Source organism: Vicia villosa, linkage group LG2 (genome assembly GCF_029867415.1).
Source record: "Vicia villosa cultivar HV-30 ecotype Madison, WI linkage group LG2, Vvil1.0, whole genome shotgun sequence".
NCBI lineage: Eukaryota > Viridiplantae > Streptophyta > Magnoliopsida > Fabales > Fabaceae > Vicia > Vicia villosa.
Genome location: NC_081181.1, coordinates 119,644,920 through 119,670,182, shown reverse-complemented (window position 1 = coordinate 119,670,182; position 25,263 = coordinate 119,644,920). Strand labels below are relative to the sequence as shown.

Here is a 25,263-nt window from a genome sequence, read left to right as displayed (position 1 = left end):
CAGTTGTGGTAAATGTCTATTTTCCCCAAAATCTCCACATGTCGCTTTTTAAATTGACAAAATACTATATTTCTCTATCCTAATAAAAATAATAACTTATAGAAAAATGAAGGTTGTAGGTTGGAGATTAGAAAAAATAGAGGTTGGAGATGGATTGATGAAAGAAGAAGATGAATTTGTAAATTTTTTTTTTTTTTTGGATTTTGTTATCTTATGCCACGTTACTAGTTCCACGTCACAAATGTTTGTCACATTGTCTTTTTTCAATGGAAGGTTGACGTCACGGACAAAAACCAAATGAATTTTAATATTTAAAGACCCCCCCCCCCCCCCCAAAAAAAATACAAAGACGTATTCAACTTTTCAAAACGAATTAGCTTTTCAAGCCTTAACTTTTTTACATGTGTTTATTAGTAATTTATTTTTATCGAATAAAATTTAATTTAATAATATAATATAATAAAATAATGAGACTATTAAATTTTTAATTGAAAGTGTTCTTTTATTTATTTTATTTTGTATTTAATAGGTAGTGTGAACCAAACACTTAAATTAACTTATCAACTACTAGTCTCATCCAAAAAGAACGATCATGTGAAATGCACACAAAGGTAGTATTATGATTTTGAATATTGATGGTAGTACCCTCGATAATCCTGGCGTCTCGAATTTTGATGGATTGATTCAAAATGCAAATGGTGCTTGGATTCACGATTTTGCGGGTAATATTGATTATTCTGACATCCTTCATGTTAAGTTGATGGCGCTATATCATGGTTTATGTATGGCATGAGAACTTGGCATAAAAAACTTGATGTGTTATTCTGACTTCCAACTCTACTATCAAGTTTGTCTCATAGTCCATTAATGTTTGACATCACTATGGCACAATTCTTAACAATATTAAATAACATCTCTCTTATAAAGTATCACATATTTCATACTCTTATAAAGTATAATATTTGTGCTTACTACCTACAAAAATATAGAGTTAATAATGATGCGACATACCGATCTTTTTGCAGAATCTCCTATTAAAATCATCATTCTCCTGCAAGCTGATGCTAGTGAGACTTTATTTTCTAACTAATTTTCTACTTTATTTTTTTATCTTTTTCCTTTTGCAATAAACCTAAAAAAACAGTTAATTTAACAAATTAACTATCAACTATAAATTATTTATCAACTATTTTTACCAAAGAGAATTTAAATTAGTTTTAAATTTTGGATAATAATCAAAATATTATAAAAAAAAATCCAGGCTCAAAAAAATTTTTTATTTTAAAATTTGAAATAGGGACAAAATTTAAGTACAATTCTTTATGTATGGTTCTTACTATTTTTTAATAAAAATATGACAAGTGTAAAATTTCCTCTTACATATATGTAAATTTTTCCTATTTTCTCTCACTAAATGATATTTAATTATATTTAAAATATTTAGATTAATTTTGAATTTTGGATAATAATTAAAGGGTTTAATGGATATACACTGTCAGTTTATTTCATTAAATTTATAATTAAATTATAAATTATAAAAAAATAGATAATTAACTATTAAAAATATAGTTAATTAATGTTAAAAAACTATTATTAATTATATCAAAATATTTAAAACAGATTTTAATTTTAATTATGAATTTTAGTCTCACGACTTGTGTATTTTGAACGCCCGTACATGTGTCAATGACGGTGATATTTTAAACTTGTCTCTATCTTTCCGGCTCAATATATATTTATCCAAGGTAAAACCATTTTTTAATTAGCAAAAAAAGGTGCAGAATCGACACGTGTCGCTATGTAAGAGGAACAGTCGCCATCTTAGACGCGTTAATCACGCGTAACTCGTATCCGAGATCTTCGGTTTCTACGTTTCTTCTTCTTCGATCTTTCGTAGCCTCTCTCTGTATAAATAACCAAGATCCCTAATTTTTCTTTCAATTTCTCAACTACTTTTTCGTCTTCTGCATAATCTCATCCTAAAAAAATCAACGAGTTCGCAATCATAATTTTTCATTCATCGGTACATACTTTTCACCTTTTCCGATTTCAATTGATGTTATTTTGCAGTTCTAATTTGTTTATGATTGATTGATTTTGTTACTGTATTGATTAAATTGAGGGAATTTTGTTTCTGAATGATTAGGTCTGAAAAATGGAAGGTGGAAATCATAACCCTAATGATTCTGACAAAGGAGTTTTCTCACATTTAGCTCATGGATTAGCTCAAGGTGCTCATGGTTATCCACCGGGAGCATATCCTCCTCCTCCCGGAGCATATCCTCCACCACCCGGAGCGTACCCTCCACCTGGACATGGCTACCCTCCACATCAAGGTGGTTATCCTCCAGCCGGTTATCCTCCCGCTGGTTATCCTCCAGCCGGTGGTTATCCTCCTGCCGGTGGTTACGGTTATCCACCTGCTGGTTATCCTGGTTCACATGGTCCACCACATGCACCAGGTATAATTCCTTTCTTATTTTCCAGTTACCTCTACAATCATTGATATAGTAACACCGACAATTCTGAAAAAAATTATATCACATTTAATTTATTATTATTTTTTTAATTAATATTTGTGTTGTCGTATTAGTGTCAGTGTCAGGTGTTTGTGATTATGGATAATAGTTGATCTACAATACTTCGCTATTGTTATTAAAACTTTGAAGCTACTGTAGGCTCTTGAATTAAGGGAAGTAATATGCTTGAAGGTAACTAACTAACTTCTCTGCTTTACATCAGGGCCTTATGGGCATGCCGGGCATAGTGGCGGTATGGGTGCAATGGGTGGAATGGGAGGATTGATTGCTGGTGCAGCCGCTGCTTATGGTGCTCACCGTGTTTCCCATGGCCATTATGGACATGGAGGATATGGTCACATGGGCCATGGAAAGTTCAAGCATGGAAAATTCGGCAAGCATGGGAAATTCAAGGGTGGAAAGTTTGGAAAGCATGGCATGTTCAGAAAGTGGAAGTAATTCTATCCATCTATGTATATACAATCACGACCTTTGAAAGACACTGCTGCTGCTCATTGCTTTTATAAATAATCATTCTGTATATTACTACCATTTTCGTTTTAACCTGGATAGGTTTATCATTTTAGATGGATTGTCTTTTTTTTCTTTTTGTATCACATCTAAAGTAATAATTGACCTCTTGGTCATAGACAATATTGAGCTGGTGGAATACAGTTTCTCCATTTTGGAAGTTATTTGTTTAAATTCAGCATAACGAAAATTGGACGATGCAATCTTAATATGCATCAAGACAAAGTATACGCCTTTCTTTCTTTTCCATCCAAAAAAGAGTATATGCCTTGAATCTATCAAATTTTCAAGTGTGTTTTTTGTTGTAATTTTAAACTATTTGATAAGCAATGTTTTATTAATAATAAAAAGGAGTAAAAGAAGTACTCCAACCCAATTACAACCCGAATTACGGAAAAAGTTGCCTGCCGCGAAAAAAATCTAGAGGAACATGCAACCAATTGTATAAAATGGTGCAATTATACTTCATCATGAAATATCAACTTATTTTTCACATTCCAAATTGACCAAATTGTATTTTTCACATTCCAAATTGACCAAATTGTTGACTATCGTTTTAATGTTTATAATCACATCATCTAAAACATGTGCTTCATCATAACAGAAATGCTATTCTTACACTAAATCTTACACCTACACCGTATGTACGGACGTCACTGTTCATGTACGGACGTCACTGTTCATGTACGGACGTCACTGTTCATGTACGGACGGATACTATTCATGTACGAACGTTTATTTTTAATACATGGACGTGCATTAACTAACTTCATTACTGCATTAATCAAGTTTTTATACTGCATTAACCACGTTTGATGACTGCTAAAAAATATTTTTAATATCTGGATGTTGCATTAACCAACTTTATTATTGAATTAACCAAGTTTTTACACTACATTAACCAAGTTTGGTGACGGCTAAAAATTATTTTTAATACCTGGATGTTGTATTAACCAACTTCATTACTGCATTAACCAAGTTTTTACACTACATTAATCAAATTTAATAACTATTGTAAAGTACTGTTGGGTTCATTATAAAATATCACCTTATTTCTCACATTCTAAATTGACCAAATTGTTGACGATCAGATGAGGCAAATCTTTTTTTTTTTTACCTTCCCTTTCGAGCCTTGATGGAAGAGAATGAAGTGGTTTAAAGAGTAAGTGCTCTAGATCTTCATCTATACGTATTACAAAATAAAAAAAAAACATAATTATTATTGTATATAAAAATTATAAAAAATGGTATAACATTTGTCAGTTTCACACATAAATACATAAATTATTATTATTATATTAAAATCAATATAAAGAGTTTACTAAATTATACTTCACTAATCATATGAAAAAAATAAAATTAAAAAAGTTGAAATATTATAATAAAAATAATATCAATAAATTATTGATATTGTAAAACAATGGTAGAATTTAATATATTTTATTCTATAATAAAATAGAGAGCGGTTGGAATGCAACATAGTAGTTCTTTGAACAAATTTTGAGCCTTCTCAAAATATTTGTTCAACGAATAACCAGATATAATTGCATTCCATGAGATTTAGAATCAATTGAGAAAACAATACTTGAGAGTTAATGATCTACCAGAAAGAAAAAAGCCAATTGGTGTAAAATGGGTGTTCAAAGTAAAGGAAAATCTCAAGGGTGAAATAATCAAGCATAAGGCTCAATTAGTTGTAAAGAGAAGACATAGATTTTGAAGAGGTATTTACACCGATGGATAGAATTGAAACCATAAGGCTAGTAGTAGGTATTACGAATAACAACAATTGGTCAATCTATCAAACGAGTGTGAAATTTGCGTTTTTTGAACTGACTGTTTGAAGAGGAGGTTTATGTAGAGCAATCCCCTGGTTTTGTTGTGAAAAAACAAGAGTCAAAGTTTTACCAGATGAAGAAAGTGTTGTATGATTTAAAACAAGCTCCAAGAGCTTGGAATAGGAGAATAAATGGTTTCTTAAAGGAGATTGACTTCAAGAAGTTTGTATCTGAACACGGAGTGTATGTAAAGAGGGATACAAATGATGGGGTGATAATCCTTTGTCTATACGTAGACGATTTGTTGATTACAGGCAGTGACAAAAAGAGAATTTCAATGTTCAAGAGTGAGTTTATGAAAGAGTTTGAAATGAACGACCATGTCCTCATGACATACTTCCTTGGTATTGAGTTTCACAAGTCCAAGAAGGGACTGCTCATGCACCAAAGAAGGTATGTGCTTAATATTTTGAAGAAGTTTAAAATGGAGCATTAAAATGCATCCATTACTCCAATTGAATCGAGAATATAGTTTCCGAAGAAAGAGGATGAGCAAGAAATTCTCTTTCCCATAGCGCACACAAGCAGAAAAATGCAATTCACTCAGTTTTATAGATTTCAAATGGTATGGAGATAAATATGATTGTTAGTTACCAATTTGTGTAAATATCTTAGGTAATTTTTGGTAACTCTCAAGTCTTTTTGTGGTTAATAAGTAGTATTTTATTGTCATTTGGTATATATTTATTCTTATATTTATATTATTGTTGAATAGTTCTTATCTTTGCAATCTATGTTGGATTTTGTAGTTTTTATAGATAATTGGAAGCTGGGACCATGGAAAAAGCATTTTTAAGATGTTCCAAGACCAAAGCCAAGGATTGCTGAAAAGAGGTAGCGCGCTAAGCGAGGTTGAGCCCGCTAAGCGCGCTTTTGAAGAAAAGAAGGAAGTTCTGGCAGAGAGTTCCGCGCTAAGCGAGGTCTGGAGCCCGCTTAGCGCGGTTGGGCGGTTTAAGCAATTAGTGATAGCGCGCTTAGCGGGCTGCACCGCGCTAAGCGCGGTCTGCGAAACTTTGTTTATTTGTTTATGGGCCAGATCACTTTTGAGGAGTGTTGGAGATATTTTAGAGAGAAACAAGAGCAATATACACTGTAGCAAATATAGAGTTGAAGATTGGAAGCCTTGATCGTCGATTAATCGCCATTTGATGCTTGTTGATCTTCATCCTTACCTTCTTGTGCAAGCTACCATTCTCATGGATAGCTAAACCACTTTTGTATCAAGTTAAGATGTAATCTTCCTAGCCTTTTGTATGTTTTTCTTGTGAATATATGTGTATGAACAAGTGATGATCAATATAGATGGTTTAGTTTGTTTATTAAAGCTTTTCCTTTGGTATAAATGTTTGAGACATCAATGTTTGTATCTAGACCTAACTAATCATCTTTCAAACTATAAGTTGCAGACATGGATTTAGAGTTTGATGTTTACTAAGTATCGGTTCTTAAAACGTTATTTGTATTGTTTAAACGGTGGAGAAATCGTCGGTTAAACAATACGGTAAATCTAACTATATCGTTGCGGACACGGACGATATAGGTGTCGATACGTAATTATATTGATCGTTAGCAAGTTCATAAGCATCTATTTATAAGGAAACATACAAATTTAGGTCGATGAAATCGAATCTTGATACATTTTCTTTAACTTAGAACTTTCATTAATTTACTCTTTGCTACTAAAAGAATTGAATGATCTTTTGCAAACCTAAAACTAAAGTAACATTAACTCAAGACAAAATAGGCTATAGAACGGCGGTGATATCGCAATAATCCCTGTGGATACGATATAAACGAAAAGTACACCACAATACTCTTTCAACAAAATGGCGCCGTTGCCAGGGATTGTTGTTTAGATATTGCAAGCATTGCAATAGTTTGTTTTGTATTGAGTCTTATAATTAATATCTTGTTTCTAAATTTATTTTCCTTGTGTTTGTTAATTTGCTTGGTTAGTTTTTCAGATTACAGTTTATGCGAGGACGTGTACCTGCAGATCAACTCCTTTTTGATCCTGAGATTGAGAGGACTGCTCGTAGAGAGAATAGCAAAACTCGTAGGAGGAGACAACTAGCTAGGGAAAGAAGACAGCAACAAGAGGCATCTTCTTCTTCAACTCCGGTTGAAAACTTAGTTGAGGAAGAAATGGCAGGAGAGATCCCTAATGTTCCAGCTCGAGGGCCTTGTGTTAATAGCCCTCGACTCAATGCACAATTTGCTCGTGATCAGGCCAATGGAAGAAACTCCGAGATGAAGACGGGGTTACTTCAATTATTATACCAAAATCCGTTCACAGGGGCAGATCACGAGGATCCATTTACTCATCTAACAAAGTTCTACGAGATCGCCGGAACAATTGGTGCTCCGGAAGACCAAGAAGAACAGGTGTTCAGGAGACTTTTTCCTCATTCCTTAATTGGAAAAGCTAAGGAATGGTACCTTGATCAACCTAATAATGTCATGACAAATTGGAATGAGTTAGAAGAGAAGTTCTTGGATCGGTTCTTTCCTCACAATAGGTTCATGGAAGCGAAAACTTCTATTGCGGTGTTCTCTCAAGGGTCGAATGAATCTCTCAATGAAGCATGGGAGAGGTTCAAGTCCATGGTTAGAAAGTGCAAAGGTCATGGGTTTGATGAATTGTCTCAAATCCATATCTTTAGAAATGGACTCCAACCTCAACCAAAAACTCTTTTAGATGCTACCGCGGGTGGTTCGTTGATGTCAAAAACTGCTGCAGAAGCGATTGCTATCATTGATAGAATGGCTTTAAACGATCATCAAGGGCAACACAACCGTAGTGCATTGCAAAGAAAACCGGGAGTTCTTGAATTGAATACTAGTGATGCAATACTTGCTCAAAACAAGTTATTGACACAACAAGTAGAATTGCTCACTCAACAAATGTCAAAACTCCCTCAACAAATCAAAGAGATAAATGGGAGCCCTTCTAAAAATCAACATGTGATGTGTTGTGAATTGTGTAGGGGTGACCATCAAACAGGTTTTTGTCCTCCACCGGGTGAAGAGGTGAATTATGTGTCTAATCCTAATCAAGGATATGGTGGAAGACAACAACAACCTTACAACAATAACCAAGGTTACCAACAAAGAGGTAATCAAGGTTATCAACAAGGATGGAGGCCGGAAGCGGGCCCATCGAATCGTCAAAATCCTTATCAAGGCGGTTACAATCAACAACCTCAACAAACAAAGCTTTCTATCGAGGACACTCTTAGCCAATTCATGCAATTGCAAATTGCAAGCCAAAAGAGTACGGATGCCGCAATTAAGAACCTTGAAACTCAAGTCGGGCAATTGTCAAAGCAACTTGCCGATCAAAACAAAGGTCCTTTTCCGGCTACTACACAAGAAAATCCTCGTGAGCATTGTAAGTCAATTCTAACTCGTAGCGGTAGAAAAATTGATATGGGTGTAGGAGAAATAGTTGAGGAGGAAATTGTTGAGAAAGAAAAAGATAGGGTGATTGAAGTAGAAAAAAATGTTGAGGGTGATTTAGTTGAAAATGAGAAAGAGAAAGAATTAGTGGAAAAAGAAACTCTTGAGAAAGTTGTAGAAAAAGAGAGAAAAAAATTGAGTGTGAGTGAAAAGGGAAAGAAGAAGGTGGATGATTCTATACAAGTGAAGAAATTACCTTACCCTCCCGGTCCGTCAAAGAAAGAAGATGCAAAGCACTATGCTCGGTTCTTGGACATTTTTAGCAAGTTGCAAATCAATGTCCCTTTTTCCGAAGCATTAGAGCAAATGCCGATGTATGCAAAATTCATCAAAGACATCATCACTAAGAAGAGAAGATTCTTGGATCCGGAGGTAGTAACGGTGAGCTCTTGTTGTAATGCGTTAATTCAACGCACTACTCCGATAAAATCAAATGATCCTGGGCGGGTAACCTTACCGGTGTCTATTGGAAATGTTCACATAGGCAAAGGTTTGGTAGATACCGGTTCTAGCATTAATTTGATCCCATTGTCTATGGTGAGAAGATTAGGAATCAATGATTTGAAGCCGACAAGAATGACGTTATCATTAGCAGATAAATCCACAGCTCATCCTCATGGAGTTGCGGAAGACTTGCTTGTCAAGGTTGACAAATTTTGGTATCCTGTTGATTTTATTGTCATAGACATGGAAGAAGATCCTGAGATTCCATTGATCTTAGGAAGGCCTTTTATGAAGACGGCCCGAATGATGATCGATATTGATGATGGCTTAATGAAATTAAGGTACCAAGATGAAGAATTATGTCTTGATCTCTTTGAAGCCATCAAGCATCCTAATGATGAGGATGATTGTTTTAGAATCGATGCTACCGAAAGGGCTATTATGAAAGTGGAGAATCAAATGCACTTGTCAAATCCTCTTGAGAAGACTTTAATGGAAGCTCTCGAAGTTCTCACCAAAGATCAAGAGAAGGAAATTGAAGATTGCTTGAGAAATTTAGAGGCTTGTGAGGAGATGAATCCATTTGAAACTCAAATTGAAGAGTTAAAGGATGAACCTAAAGTTGAAGAGCAAAAGGTGGAGTTGAATGTGTTACCATCTCACTTGAAATACGTGTTTCTCGGTGACAATTCTACTAAGCCGGTTATCATTAATAGTGGTTTGTCTAACAAGGAAGAGCATCGATTGAAGGAAGTGTTGACAAAGAATCAAGAAGCAATAGGATGGGTTTTATCCGACTTGAAGGGTATTAGTCCGGCCTATTGTATGCATAAGATTATGTTAGAAGATGATTTTCGGCCCGTGGCACAACCTCAAAGGCGATTGAATCCAACCATGAAAGAAGTTGTTAGAAAAGAGGTTGTGAAGTTATTAGAGGCGGGGATGATTTATCCCATCTCCGATAGCGAATGGGTGAGCCCGGTGCACGTGGTTCCTAAGAAGGGTGGATTGACAGTTGTGAGAAATGAGAAGAACGAGTTGATTCCTTCGAGAGCGGTGACCGGGTGGCGAATGTGTATTGATTATAGGAGGTTGAACCAAGCAACAAGAAAAGATCACTTTCCATTACCTTTTATGGATCAAATGTTAGAGAGGTTAGCCGGAAGAAATTTCTATTGTTTCTTGGATGGTTATTCGGGATACAATCAAATATCAGTGAATCCGGCGGACCACGAGAAAACTGCTTTTACATGTCCTTTTGGTGTTTTTGCATACCGAAGAATGCCATTTGGACTATGTAATGCTCCTGCAACATTTCAAAGGTGCATGCAAGCTATTTTCTCAGATTTGATCGAAAAAAGCATTGAGGTGTTCATGGATGATTTTTCTGTGTACGGGTCATCATTTGACTTGTGCTTGAAGAACCTTGATGTGGTGATGGAGAGATGCATTGAGACAAATTTGGTTCTCAACTGGGAGAAATGCACTTTCATGGTGACGGATGGGATTGTTCTTGGCCACAAGGTTTCTTCAAAGGGGCTTGAGGTCGATCCGGCAAAAATTGAAGTTATTGAAAAGCTTCCCCCTCCGGTGAATGTGAAAGGCATAAGGAGCTTCTTGGGACATGCTGGGTTCTATAGAAGATTCATCAAGGATTTCTCCAAGGTCGCAAAGCCTTTGAGTAATTTGCTCAACAAAGGTATGGAATTTAATTTTGATGAATCATGTCTAAAAGCTTTCCTAGAACTTAAAGCAAATTTGACCACCACACCCATAATTGTCGCTCCTAATTGGTCGCTTGAGTTTGAACTCATGTGCGATGCGAGTGACTATGCGGTTGGTGCGGTCTTAGGCCAAAGGAAGAACAAACAATTCCATGCTATACATTATGCGAGCAAAGTTTTAAATGAGGCACAGGTTAACTATGCCACTACCGAAAAAGAATTGCTCGCAATTGTATTTGCATTGGAAAAGTTTCGCTCTTACCTCATTGGTTCTAAAGTGGTGTGTTATACTGATCATGCCGCAATCAAATATCTTCTCACCAAGCCTGATTCAAAACAGAGGCTTATTCGGTGGATTCTTTTGCTTCAAGAGTTTGATCTTGAAGTGAAAGATAAGAAAGGTACAGAAAATTTGATTGCGGATCATTTGTCTCGGTTAGTGAATACCGAGGTGACAAACAAAGAAAAAGAAGTGAGGGAAGAATTCCCCGATGAAAAACTGTACATGGTACAAGAAGTTAGACCCTGGTTCGCAGATATGGCTAATCACAAAGCATCTGGCTGGATACCGGAGGATCTAACTTGGAATCAAAGAAAAAAGTTTTTAAACGATGCTAATTTTTATGTTTGGGACGATCCTCACTTGTTTAAGTTGAGTAGTGACAATCTCTTGAGAAGATGTGTCGCGGATGAGGAGACAAAAAGCATTTTGTGGCATTGCCACAATTCGCCTTATGGTGGTCATTTTAATGGTTTGCGTACGGCCACGAAAGTCCTTCAATCGGGATTTTGGTGGCCTACTTTGTTCAAAGATGCTTACCACCATGTTGCCTCATGCGACAGTTGTCAAAGAACTGGTGGAATAGGGAAAAGAGAGGAAATGCCCCTCCAAAGTATTGTAGAAGTTGAGGTATTTGATTGTTGGGGTATTGACTTTGTTGGACCATTCCCTTCCTCAATGTCAAATGAATACATCTTGGTAGCTGTGGATTACGTGTCTAAGTGGGTGGAAGCGATTGCTTCACCCAAAGCGGATGGTAAGACCGTGATAAAGTTTTTGAAGAAAAATATATTTTCGCGGTTTGGCTCGCCAAGAGTATTAATTAGTGATGGTGGATCTCATTTCTGTAATGCTCCGCTTGAAAAAGTGTTGGAGCAATATGGAGTAAAGCACAAGGTAGCTACTCCATATCATCCACAAACTAATGGGCAAGTTGAGAGGACCAATCGAGAGATTAAGAGAATTCTTGAGAAAACTGTGTCTAGTTCTAGGAAGGATTGGTCAATGAAGCTTGATGAAACCTTGTGGGCGTATCGGACCGCTTTTAAAGCACCGATCGGTCTTACACCATTCCAAATGGTGTATGGTAAAAGTTGCCACCTTCCCGTAGAATTAGAACATAAGGCATATTGGGCCTTGAAGCTTTTGAATTTTGACCACAAGTTGTGTGGAGAGAGAAGAAAAATCCAACTTAATGAGTTGGAAGAGATGAGATTGCATGCCTATAAGTCTAATTCGATTTACAAGGAAAAGACCAAATTCTATCATGATAGTAAGGTTAGAATGAAGGACTTTAAGGTAGGGCAATTAGTTTTACTTTTCAATTCCCGGTTAAGACTTTTTCCGGGAAAGTTGAAGTCTAAATGGTCCGGACCGTTTTTGGTCAAAGAGATTAGAAGCCATGGGGCTATTGTGATAGAGGACCAAAAATCAAAGCAAGAATGGGTAGTTAATGGTCAGAGGTTGAAGGTTTATCGAGGATGTGATTTTAATCGTGAAACTTGTGTTTTATCGTTTGGTGATCCTTGATTGCCTTTGACCGTCGAGCTGACCGACGTTAAACAAAGCGCTTATTGGGAGGCACCCCAATTTGTATATATTCAGCTTGTTTTATGTGTTTTTTACCGTTTATGTTTTTTGCGTTCTGGTCGAGCCAAAATCAGTCTACCGGTAAAGTTTCACATGCTGGTAGAAAGAAAAATTTTTCTGTGTTCTGTCAAGGGCGCTTAGCGCGCTCCTAGCCCGCTTAGCGCGCTTTTGAAATTTTGGAACCCTTCGTTCCAGAGACTTGCGCGCTTAGCGCGCTTCATACCCCGCTTAGCGCGGGTTGGTTTTCAGAAAAAAAAAAATTTTTGATTTTGGGCCCTGTGACTTTGACCCGGCCCAGCGCGTTTTCTGAAGGGAAAATAGGGTTTTGAGGTCTTTGTGCCTCATTTTCCCCATTTTTGCTCTTCTAAGCTTGCTTTCTCTTTGCTTCTCCATTTTAGTCTTTGCTCTTTCTTCATCTTCATCATCACCAAGGTAAGCAGCTTCTTCTCCATTTCCTTTTCTATTTCGTTATGCTTGTTTTATATCTTAGGGTTTAATTGTAGATTAGGAATAGAAATTTTGTGGTTAGGGTTTGTGTTTTGAAAACTTAGTGATATAATCTGATTTCCAGTGCCTTGTACATGTTTAGAATAGAATTTGGGTGCTGGAAATGTTTGGTTGCAACCCTGGTTCGCAGGGAATTTTTCTGCAAATCGCAGAGCCCGCTTAGCGCGGTAGGCGCGCTTAGCGCGGTCTGGGGATTTCAGAAAAATTCCCTCTTCTGCCTGTTTTTGTTTGATGCAGGGGGAGTGTTCTATTGCTTTGATTCTGATTGTAGCTGTTTATTTTTGTTATTTTTATGTTAACATGTTGGTTCTGTGTTGCCATTTCTGTAATTATTTCAGATGGGACCGAAATTCTTAGGCTCTAAGAAGCGAAAGACCGGAACCGAAGGTGGCAGTTCTTCTCAAGCACCTAGGGCTATTCCGTTTAATCAAAACCGGTTCAAGAGTCATGTCCAAGAGGAGAGGTACAAGAAGTTAGAGGTTAGGACATGGTGGCCAGAGAGAATTGTGAGGATCAATCCTGAGGGAACCTATGGGTGGTGTCATCACACCATTGAGGAGTATGGTTGGCTTAGACTTTGTGAGCCTGCACCTAAGTTTCATTTGGAGATTGTAAGAGAGTTCTATGCTAATGCCGTTCCAAATGAAGAATTTCCGGTTGAAGGTGTTCCCTTTGAGTTCAAAACTAGGGTGCGTGGTAAGGAAATTGATTTTTCTCGTCAGGCTATCCGTGAGTTTCTTGGAACTCAATTACCCTTTGAGGATGGTGAGCTGTGTGGGTATCATGTGCAATTAGCAAGGGGTAATTTCGATTGGGAGCATTTGAGGGAGGTCTTGTGTTCGGCTGGGCAGTCTTATGATCTTAATCCTTCACTACAGCCCCAGAAATTCTCTAGGAAGTCGTTGTCTACTAATGCTCAGATTCTCATGTCTGTGGTCCTTCATAATTTGAGGCCTAGGAGTCACACTTCTTCTTTACCTGCTGAGTCTGCTGCTTTGGTTGCTCGTATGATTGAGCATGAGCCGATTGATATTACTCGCATTATTGCGAATGAGCTGAAGAGGGTTGCTTTGAGTGGAACTCGCCATGGTGATCGTGCTCCCTGCAAGTTGATATTCCCGGGTTTGATCATGAATCTGTGCAGGAAAGCTAGAGTGCAGATTCCTTCTGAGGGGCTTATGTCCATTGACACTTTTATTGATGATACTTTTATTGAGCGTTATTGTTTGTCCAGGTTAACTGCTGTTCCTGTTGCTGCTGCTCGCCCTGCTCGCCGCCGTAGTGATCCTGATAGAGAGGAGAACTTGGCATTTCATATGGCACATCAGAGAGCATTCATGTTTATGCATGACGCTATGTCTCAGCTGAGGTTGCAGATGATGGAGCCCCATGTGGCTCATCCGTGGAGTTCTCGCCAAGATTTGGTGGATTATGCTAATTGGCCTGAGGTCAGTCCATTTCCTGAGGAGGAGGGAGATGGTGGCGAGAATGAGAATGTGGAAGATGATGATGAGGATGAGTAGTTCTTTTTAGTTGATACTTAGTATGTTTAGTTAGTATGTTTAGTGCTAGTTTTTTTTATTTTTGACTTAAGCTTTGTAGTTTTTGTTCCGTCCTTTTATAGGATGAGGTATTTTGAACCTTAGGCATTGCTATGCCTTTTTGGATATTTTGACACCTGTTGGTGTTTGTTTTTAATTTATTAAGTTTTTAGTTTAATTGCTTTTATTTCTATATACATATGCAATTGTGTTTTTTTTAAATTTTTGTTGTTGTTCTTGTGAAAGTGCTTCCTTTGATGAAGCAAGCTTTTACAACCAATTGGGGCGGTGATGATATAGTGTGAAATTAGTACGTGCAAGGTACATTTCTACCGTTCCTTTAAATATACCATGAATGAGATGCTTGTAATTGTACAATTGAGATGTCATATTTTCTTTAACAAATATAGTTCAATAATGAATCATTTTAGTTCTAAAACTAGTGTGAGGAGCCTTTCCATTGTACATATATTATTTTGTGGTTACCAACAATGTGCGTTTAACTCGTGTTTATTATGTTTAATCTTGCGTTTTTTATTTTAATTGTGTAAAGCATGAAAGTGATCAAAGCATTTTGTTTCGCATTACGAGTATAACTTCTCTTCCTAATATAACCTACCCGGTGAGTGTGTGAGTATTTGCTAACCACTTTGAGCCATTTTGCCAAGATTCAATCGGTATCATGTCATGCCTTATAATTGCCGATTTTTGATTTGAATCTTGATGACTTTCTTTGAACCTTGAAAAGTACCATGAAATGTGGTTAGGATTGATTCCTTTTCGCCTTAGAATAGGGAGCATTCGTGATTATGTGGTGGTAATATTCAAGTTGGGGAGAATAAAATTTTGATCTTGGTTGTATTGGTGTGTAGAAGAAAATAAATAATTGCTCAAGAGAGAAAAAGAAAAAGAAAAAAAAAAGAAAAAGAAAAAGAAAAAAAAATAAGAAAAAGAAAAGAGAAGAGCTTTGTATATAGCTAGTTCTTTTAAAATAAAAAGATGAACTCTTGAGCAATAAAATTGTGTGATCGGTTGATAAGGATGTGTGGATATAATCATGATTTGAATGCTCTCTTAGGAATTGACCCCTTTTGTTTCAATGGCCTTGAGAAATGACACTTCCTTGTTAACCAACCCAAGTTTCAACCCTTAAGTCTTTGTGATTCTTGCTTTTACGCTTTTTATATAAATGTTGTGTAGATGATTGCATAATTAATTCTGGATGTTGGCGACATTGTTGTGTGAGTGTTAGGTCCTCAATTTTGTCTCTTACTAGAGAAGTGTGTAGGTTGTGATTCAATTTTGAACTTATTTTGTTTTAGGAGCTGTTTACATCAATTGTGTATTTAGTATTAGTATCTCAAGCATGGTATTATTTGAGCAAGGGTGAGATGTTGCTTGTGTGCTTATGGAATTTGAACCACCCATTCGTTCTTGTCTCCGCTTGTGCTCTCTTGGTTTTGCTTGTTGATTGTTTTTGTGTTTGTTTTCGTTTGAGGACAAACAAAGGTTTAGTTGGGGAGAGTTGTTAGTTACCAATTTGTGTAAATATCTTAGGTAATTTTTGGTAACTCTCAAGTCTTTTTGTGGTTAATAAGTAGTATTTTATTGTCATTTGGTATATATTTATTCTTATATTTATATTATTGTTGAATAGTTCTTATCTTTGCAATCTATGTTGGATTTTGTAGTTTTTATAGATAATTGGAAGCTGGGACCATGGAAAAAGCATTTTTAAGATGTTCCAAGACCAAAGCCAAGGATTGCTGAAAAGAGGTAGCGCGCTAAGCGAGGTTGAGCCCGCTAAGCGCGCTTTTGAAGAAAAGAAGGAAGTTCTGGCAGAGAGTTCCGCGCTAAGCGAGGTCTGGAGCCCGCTTAGCGCGGTTGGGCGGTTTAAGCAATTAGTGATAGCGCGCTTAGCGGGCTGCACCGCGCTAAGCGCGGTCTGCGAAACTTTGTTTATTTGTTTATGGGCCAGATCACTTTTGAGGAGTGTTGGAGATATTTTAGAGAGAAACAAGAGCAATATACACTGTAGCAAATATAGAGTTGAAGATTGGAAGCCTTGATCGTCGATTAATCTCCATTTGATGCTTGTTGATCTTCATCCTTACCTTCTTGTGCAAGCTACCATTCTCATGGATAGCTAAACCACTTTTGTATCAAGTTAAGATGTAATCTTCCTAGCCTTTTGTATGTTTTTCTTGTGAATATATGTGTATGAACAAGTGATGATCAATATAGATGGTTTAGTTTGTTTATTAAAGCTTTTCCTTTGGTATAAATGTTTGAGACATCAATGTTTGTATCTAGACCTAACTAATCATCTTTCAAACTATAAGTTGCAGACATGGATTTAGAGTTTGATGTTTACTAAGTATCGGTTCTTAAAACGTTATTTGTATTGTTTAAACGGTGGAGAAATCGTCGGTTAAACAATACGGTAAATCTAACTATATCGTTGCGGACACGGACGATATAGGTGTCGATACGTAATTATATTGATCGTTAGCAAGTTCATAAGCATCTATTTATAAGGAAACATACAAATTTAGGTCGATGAAATCGAATCTTGATACATTTTCTTTAACTTAGAACTTTCATTAATTTACTCTTTGCTACTAAAAGAATTGAATGATCTTTTGCAAACCTAAAACTAAAGTAACATTAACTCAAGACAAAATAGGCTATAGAACGGCGGTGATATCGCAATAATCCCTGTGGATACGATATAAACGAAAAGTACACCACAATACTCTTTCAACAATGATCGAAAGTCTACAACTGGATATATCTTTATGTTCAGTGAAACACCAATCTCATGGTGTTTGGAGAAGGAACAGGTAGTAGCACTCTCGTCTTGTGAGACCGAGTATATTGCTTCTTCGTTGTGTGCGTGCCAAGCCGTGTGGCTAATAAATCTATTGAAAGATTTGGGTAGCGATGAGGGTGACAATGTAATGCTCATGGTTGATAACATTTCAGCTATTAATCTTGCTAAGAACCCAATTAAATATGGGAGGAACAAGCATATTTATATGAGGTTGCACTACTTGAGAGAGCTTGTTAGTGAAGGAAGGTTGAGATTTGTATATTGTCAAAGCGAACAACATGTTATAGATTTGTTGACCAAGTGGGTCACAATTAAAGTGTTCAAAAGGTTGAAGAAGAACATGAACATTGTGTTGGGTTTGGTTAAGGATATATATGTTGAAGAAGTCCCACAGTGCTTATTTTTGTGAAGGAAAATGGAGTCCAAGAATATATATAGGATTCAAGTTTTTCTTTACAATATGCACCAGTCAAAAGCACTTTAAGCTTCTATTTGAATTCCTTTTTTCTCTTATGCTCTTGTATTAGAGTGTTGTGAGATGTAGTTAAATATTTGTTTAAGATGGTGTTTGTGTACTGGGGGCATGGGTTATTTGAGGGTATATTATGTGTTGTAACAATTTTCACATAATGCTATTTTCTGGTTTTCTATTGATAACGGTTGTGGTTTTTTCTCCAGTTTTAGAGTTTCTACGTTAATCTCTTGTATTGTTATTTTGTTTCTATTTTTTCTCTATGTTTATTATTTTCCCAACAACTGGTATCCGAGTTTCTGATTTGATCCGAGATAGGAGTTCTTAGGATGCTCTGTGGTTGCAGCTTTGTCTGATCTTCCCCATCAGAAAAGAATGGTAGCATTGTGAAAAAGTTGTTGAGCTGCAATCATAAGTTCTGTTGTGCAGTTTAAGTTAGTGAAAATTGATGGAAGAATTATTTTTGGCTTTTGGAAATTAAAAGTCAAAGATGTGTTGCTACAATCAAGATTACACAAGGTGCAAGATTATGTCGGTGGTTGAAGAGCTTCCTGGCAATAAGGAAGTTTTAACCTGGTTTTTTGGCATGTGAAAAATCTAGGAGTGGTTTATCTTTAAGTGAAATTAATTCTTCATGATATAGTATATTATTGTCGGTGATGACAATGTGAAATTCTTAGAGTGTTTTAACTTCAAGTGAAATATATTTTTCATGAGAGAGTATGATAGTTTTTAAAATTATGATTCTCGGTGAAGACAGTGTGAAACTTCTTAGAGTGGTGTAGCTTCAAGTGACTATATTCTTTATGGTGGAGTATGATTGTCGATCAAGGCAATGAAAGTTGATGTATTATTTTCAATCAAGGTGGAGATTGTTGAGATTGGTTGAAAATATACATGTTGATACTCTTTACGGTGGAGTATGATAGTCGGTGAAGATAATGAAAGCTTACGTATTATTTTCAATCAAGGTGGAGATTGTTGGGTTTGATTGAAAATATATATGTTAAAGAAGTCCCAAATCGCTTATTTTTGTGAAGGAAAATGGAGTCCAAGACTATATATAGGATTCAAGTTTTTCTTTACAAGATGCACGGTGCACCAGTCAAAAGCACTTTAAGCTTCTATTTAACTTCCTTTTTTCTCTTATGCTCTTGTATTAGAGTGTTGTGAGATATAGTTAAATATTTTTTTTGAAGGGCGTGGGTGTATTGAGGGCTTGCGTTATTTGAGGGTATATTATGTGTTGTAACAATTTTCACATAATGTTATTCTTTGGTTGTCTATTGACAACGGTCGTGGTTTTTTATCTGGTTTTGGAGTTTCCACGTTAATATCTTGTGTTGTTATTTTGTTCCTTTTTTTCTCTATGTTTGTTATTTTCCCAACACATAGAAGACTTGAAGCACTTGAATTAAGGTGGTGTGTGAAAAGTTTTTTGATAATTCAAGTGTTGTAACCGGTTAACACGAGTGTGTAATTGGTTACATGCATGTCAAAAAGTAAAATAAGTTGAATAAAAAGTGATTTTGGCGTTGGTGTAACCAATTAGACATTTGCAGTAACCGGTTACCACTGTTAGTATTTTTCAATGTTTTAGCAGTTGTAACCGGTTACAGGTCACTAAATTTTGTTTTTCTACTATTTGGCTTATGTAACTTGTGTCTCAATCCACTTTTAATTGTTGCATAAATGCAATGGAGGCATCCTCATCAATATGAATGAAAATATTATCACCCTCAATTACTCTCTCTAGTTCTCTCTCTCTCTCTCTCTCTCTCTCTCTCTCTCTCTCTCTCTCTCTCTCTCTCTCTCTCTCTCTCTCTCTCTCTCTCTCTCTCTCTCTCTCTCTCTCTCTCTCTCTCTCTCTCTCTCTCTCTCTCTCTCTCTCTCTCTCTCTCTCTCTCTCTCTCACACACACACACACACACACACACACACACACTCTACATATTCAAACCCTTTATTTTCACCAATTAAGCGATTCAAAGTTCTAACAATTATTACCAACCAAGTGATTCCAAGTTCTAACAAAAAGTGATACATTTGGATTTCTCCTAATATTTTAATTACAAGAATACAATATCAACTAAGACAACAACTTCCAAAAAACTGCATCCTCAACTGAGATATTGCTGGCTTCCATTTTTCTAATTTGCAAAGTTGAAAGCTTTAATATAAATCAATCCCTTAAATTTGCATGGTCTTTTTCTCTCAAATAAGTAACAAACATCCTCAACATGGATAAAGATTGTAACTTTACGAAGTGCATATACAAATATGGACATCAGAAATGACTCTGACATACTGACACAAGTAATAATTTGAGAAAACACAATAATTGAATATAATGATATGTATCAGAGTTATACACCAATGTCAGACACGAGACATATATTCGGTAGTGCTACCATGTTTACTTCCACAAACAATAGTTGGAAAAGAACCAATCACCTTAAGAAGCGTCTCGCATTGACGAGAATTGGACGAGTTTTACATCCTTGAAGGACGAAAATATTTTTATGAAATGAAAATCTAAGTAAAAACAACCACATGTTAGAATGTTCAAAATAGAACTCAATTTGTATTTAGTTTTCTATCCTTTGGGTTTTAAACAGCCGTTAAATGGATTGAAATTTCAAATACCGTTTCTTCATTGCTATGCTTTGAAAATTTAAGCAATCCCCCAACAATTACATTATTTGATGCATTACAATCTTGTGTTTATTATTTATAGAAGTGAACATGGAGCCACGGCTTTTTCACCTAAACTCAAGCATAACTTCAAAAAAAAGATATAGCAAGAAAAAATAATTTATTAGTTTAAATTTTGACGGGATTAATATTAACTAATTCGTAAGAAAAATGAGGGTTTATCAAGTATGAAGTACTCTCTAATATCTATTCTGGCACAAACTCTTTCTGTGGGAGTTCTTTCAACATGACATTCACGTACAACTATTATAATGCAATATAACTTGGTTCTTCTAAATGTATAAAACTTATATTTTTATGAATACACATAGAGTATCTATTTTCTATTGTCATTTTTTAGTTTAATGTGATATCCAACTTGTACTTTCATACGTGTGATGCACGGGATAAATTATGGATATATATTGCATTTTTATTGCAAAAAATATGAATATAAAATAACAAAATTTTATATCTCTATATATTATCAAACACAAAGTTATAGGTTTCATCCGTACAATAGAGACATATACAAAAATATAAAAATATCACAAAATATGAATAGAACATGAAAACATAAATTTCCCTTCTCTGACTTTTCCCAGCAATTAAACAAAAGTATAGACTAAATTCATCAGGAGACTTGGAAAAAATTGAATACAAATGAGAATGTAAAACTTCTAATAACAAAATACAATCAATAACTAAAGATAACAATCAATCAGGGGTGGCCCTGAGCACGGGCTCGCGGGGCGGGAGCCCAGGGCCCTATAATTTTTGGGGGTACCAAACATTTTTTGTACATCTATAGAAATTAAAAGTGAATCTGAATTTGTAAATGCTAAGACTAGTGTTGAAAAGATTGAGAATGAAATGGAGATTGAATGTGTGTTTATTCAAAACGTCAAATTCGTAGAAAACAACACTAATGAAAATCCATCTCAACCCCACACAACTAAATCTTGAGTCTGCTGAAGTGTCTTTCCAAAATCACTATTTCTTATATATTGTAGATCAAACAATTGGCTCCCTTGATAGAATATTTTAGCAGTATAGCATACATGAAATATTTTTTAGATTCTTGTTTAGTATTGAAAGGTTTAGACCATTATCTGATAGGGACTTGAAAGCATGTTGTTAACATCTTGAAACTTGTTTAAAACATGACGATTCTCTTGATCTTGATGGTGAAATTTTGTTTGAAGAATTGAAAGTTATTATAGAAATTTTAACAGTTTGAATCATAATCAAGCTATATAATATTGAGTTCTTTAAAGACTTTTAATTGTTTTTCTAATGCATCCATAGCTTATAGAATAATATTGACTATTTCTATTAGTGTTACATCTGCTGAAAGAAGTTTTTCTAAATTTAAATTATTAAAATCTTATTTGAGATCTACTATGTCACAAGATAGATTAAATATACTTGTGTTGATTTCAATTGAAAATAATTTTTGTAGAACCTTGATTATGAATAAATTATTAATGATTTTGCAACAAAAAAATGATAAAGGATGGTATTAAATAATTTTAAAAGTTTAGTCAATTTTTTTATAGGAAAAAAGATCGGATAAAAAAGAATAAGAAGAATAAGTCTTTTTATAGTGGTTTATATTTTGATGTAGTATAAACATTGATTCAAAGATTCATACTTGTATTCTTTTTGCACAATATCAAATAAAAATGTGTTTTTTATCCAATTATTTCGTTTATCCTAATGAATTTATAGTTTAAAGAAATTATAGGGGCACCACTCTTTTGATTCGTCCAAGACACCCAAATTCAAAGGACCGGCCCTGCAATCAATGATAATTAGGTTGCAACAAATTCCTTTGAAATGGTAATTGACACCGTTCACATGCATGTTTAAGCATGATATAAATTAATAAAATGTCATATATTTATTTATTTATATAATAAGGTATAAATGTGTTGGAGTGAGAATTTCTTAATCATTCAAATATATCATTTAATAAAAGAAAGGCAAAATACCCTTTTTGGTCCCTTAACTTTACCTCGGGGTCCATTTTGGTCCCTTAATTACTCAAGACACAATAGTAATTAGGGGTGTTCGCGGTGCGGTTTGGTTCGGTTTTGAGCATAAAAGTCATCCTAATCGCGAGATAAAAATGCATGCGGTTCGGTTTGGTTCGGTTAATTTTTAAAAAGTCATCCAAACCAAACCAAACCAAACCAATGCGGTTAGGATTGGTTCGGTGGGCGGCGGTTTACACCATAAAATAAAAATATACTGAAATAAAAAAAAGGAAAATAATTCATTCTTCCATAAATATATTACATATATTACAGTACCATTAAAAAGAAGTTTTTCATACTAATTACACCAAAATAATTCATTCTTCCATATATGTATTTTACACCAAAATTACTATCATATAAGTGTATCATGTATTTTACAGTACCATACTATGTATTTTACATATACTACATACTAAATTACTAATATAACTTCAGTTATTCCTACTACATACTAAATTACTAATATAACTTCAATTATTCATACTACATAGTATATACAGTTTTTCATACTAATAAACTACATACTAACTAATAAACTGCATACTACATATACAAGTATCAGATAACTTCAGTTCTAAATATTAATACAACATTACAACTCCAGGACTAAATATTATCAGTACTACATATACACCAAATGCTTTTCTAGAATGAGTGAGAGAGAAATCAGAGAATGAAGTTGAAATGTTGAATAGGAAGGAAGAATGAAGGAATAGTGAGTCACGTGACGTGAGTGTACAATATTGCAATTGGATTGGAAATATAATAAATTAATTATAGAAATTCCAAAGTTTAGTTAAATATGCGGTTCGGTTTGGTTCGGTTTTGTGAAATGAAAACCGCAAACCGAACCGAACCGTGCGGTTCGGCCCAAAAATATCCAAAACCATCCAAATCAAACGCGGTTTAAGCGGTTTTCGGTTTGGATTGGTTCGATTTGCGGTTTTCCTTTTGGATTGGTTCGGATACTATCACCCCTAATAGTAATAATATAAATGAGTGTTCCATTGGGCTATGATGTTTTAGTTGATACATTTTCCTTCTGCAACTACTTATTAACTCATGCATTAGTTAATTTATTTTGCTTCTACAACTACTTATTGAACACATTAATAATAATAATAATAATAATAATAATAATAATAATAATAATAATAATAATAATGGTAATAGTAATAATAATAATAATTATAATAATAATAATAATAGTAATAGCAATAATTATTATAGTAATAATAATAATAGTAATAACAGGGCCGGCTCAAACAATTTGGAGGCCCCGTGCGATTTTTTTAAATTGAACTAATAATAAATAAAAATACTTTTCTTAAAATTTTGATACATATTATTCTTATATATTGAAATTAAAGTGTTTTTTCTTCCTTCTATTTATTTAATCTCATAATTTATAATTTTGTTAAGAGGTTTGTGAGTTTCATTTTATATATGTCTGTAAAAAAACAAAAAGAACTTTGTGTCTATAGAAAAGATTAATTATTTATTTTTTAATTATGTTTGAACTTAAAAATGTATGAGAAAATATAACATGTACATTGAAAACATGGGGAATTCATTCCATGTGTTTTGTGTCTCTTACTCTCTGCGGCCATTGTTTTTCATTTCTCTCTATCTCAATTAAGAAATTTATTAAACATATATTCTACAATGTCTTGTATTTTCATATTTTAACTAAAATGAAATCAAGTTTTGTATTACATTAAATTTTCATTTTCATCTTTTTATTCCTATCAAGTAAAAGGGTTAAATATATTGTTGGTCCTATAAATATTTTAAGTTTTGACTTTTAGTTTCTATAAAAAAAAATTGTTTTAGTCTTTATAAAATTGTTTTTACATAAGTGACTTATGCAAAAACAATTTTATAAAAACTAAAACAATTTTTTTAAAACCATAACCATATTTTAAAACCATAACCATTTTAAAACCATTTAAATGGTTTGGATTTATAACCATAACCACATTTTAATCAAAACTGGTTATAAAACCGGTTATAAATTTGGTTATGATTATATAACCGGTTATTTTTTATAAAAAATCCAGTTTTGAAAATTATTTTTTCCGAATTTTTTTTTTTCAAAAAAAATTAATATTTTGAAAATTAAAATATTTGGATAATAACCGGATTATAACCGAATCCAAAATAATTTAACCGGTTAATAACCATTTAATTATATCCGGATTATATAAATGGATGACCAAACCATTAATAACTAAACCGGTTAATAACCATTCAATTATATCCGGATATTTAAAAGTGATTTAGGTTTGATTATGGATTTGGACATCAAAACCGGATATTTTGCACACCCCTATGCATAACGTTTTAGTCCTTCTATAGAGACTAAAACTACGTGCATACATAATTTTATTGAGACTAAAACATGACTTTTTTTATAAGACTAAAACATGACTTTTTTTTTATAAGGATTAAAACTTAAAATTGATAATTTTTTAAAGACAAAAGCATATTTAACCCTAAGTAAAGTGATAAACAAATGAAATGAAAGATCATAACAAGATTTATTTTATTTTACCTAAACTATCATAAATATGAGGTATGTTAACATAGAAATTATTAAGGCCCACATCCGTTGGTAAACATTAGAGATAAAGTTTTAATAGTGTAAAGCAATTATAACAGATGTACATACAGCTCTGCAATGACACGTTTCCCAGTAGCCACAGTCACTAACAAATTTGTTTATTACTAGTAGAGTTGATTATAGTGTTAGTAGTTCACAATATTTAGAGGCCCTAGAAAATATTAGG

The 25,263-nt window shown here is 34.4% G+C and overlaps 1 protein-coding gene across 1 annotated transcript; it reads left to right on the top strand.

The window, feature by feature from the left end:
- The first annotated feature begins 1,847 nt into the window (after positions 1 to 1,847).
- LOC131646699 (glycine-rich protein A3-like) lies at positions 1,848 to 3,210 on the top strand. The gene is made up of 3 exons (XM_058916671.1): positions 1,848 to 2,023; positions 2,147 to 2,462; positions 2,743 to 3,210. The coding sequence occupies exons 2-3, from the start codon at positions 2,156 to 2,158 to the stop codon at positions 2,976 to 2,978; spliced, it is 543 nt and encodes a 180-aa protein (XP_058772654.1). The 5' UTR covers positions 1,848 to 2,023; positions 2,147 to 2,155; the 3' UTR covers positions 2,979 to 3,210.
- Positions 3,211 to 25,263: the final 22,053 nt, after the last annotated feature.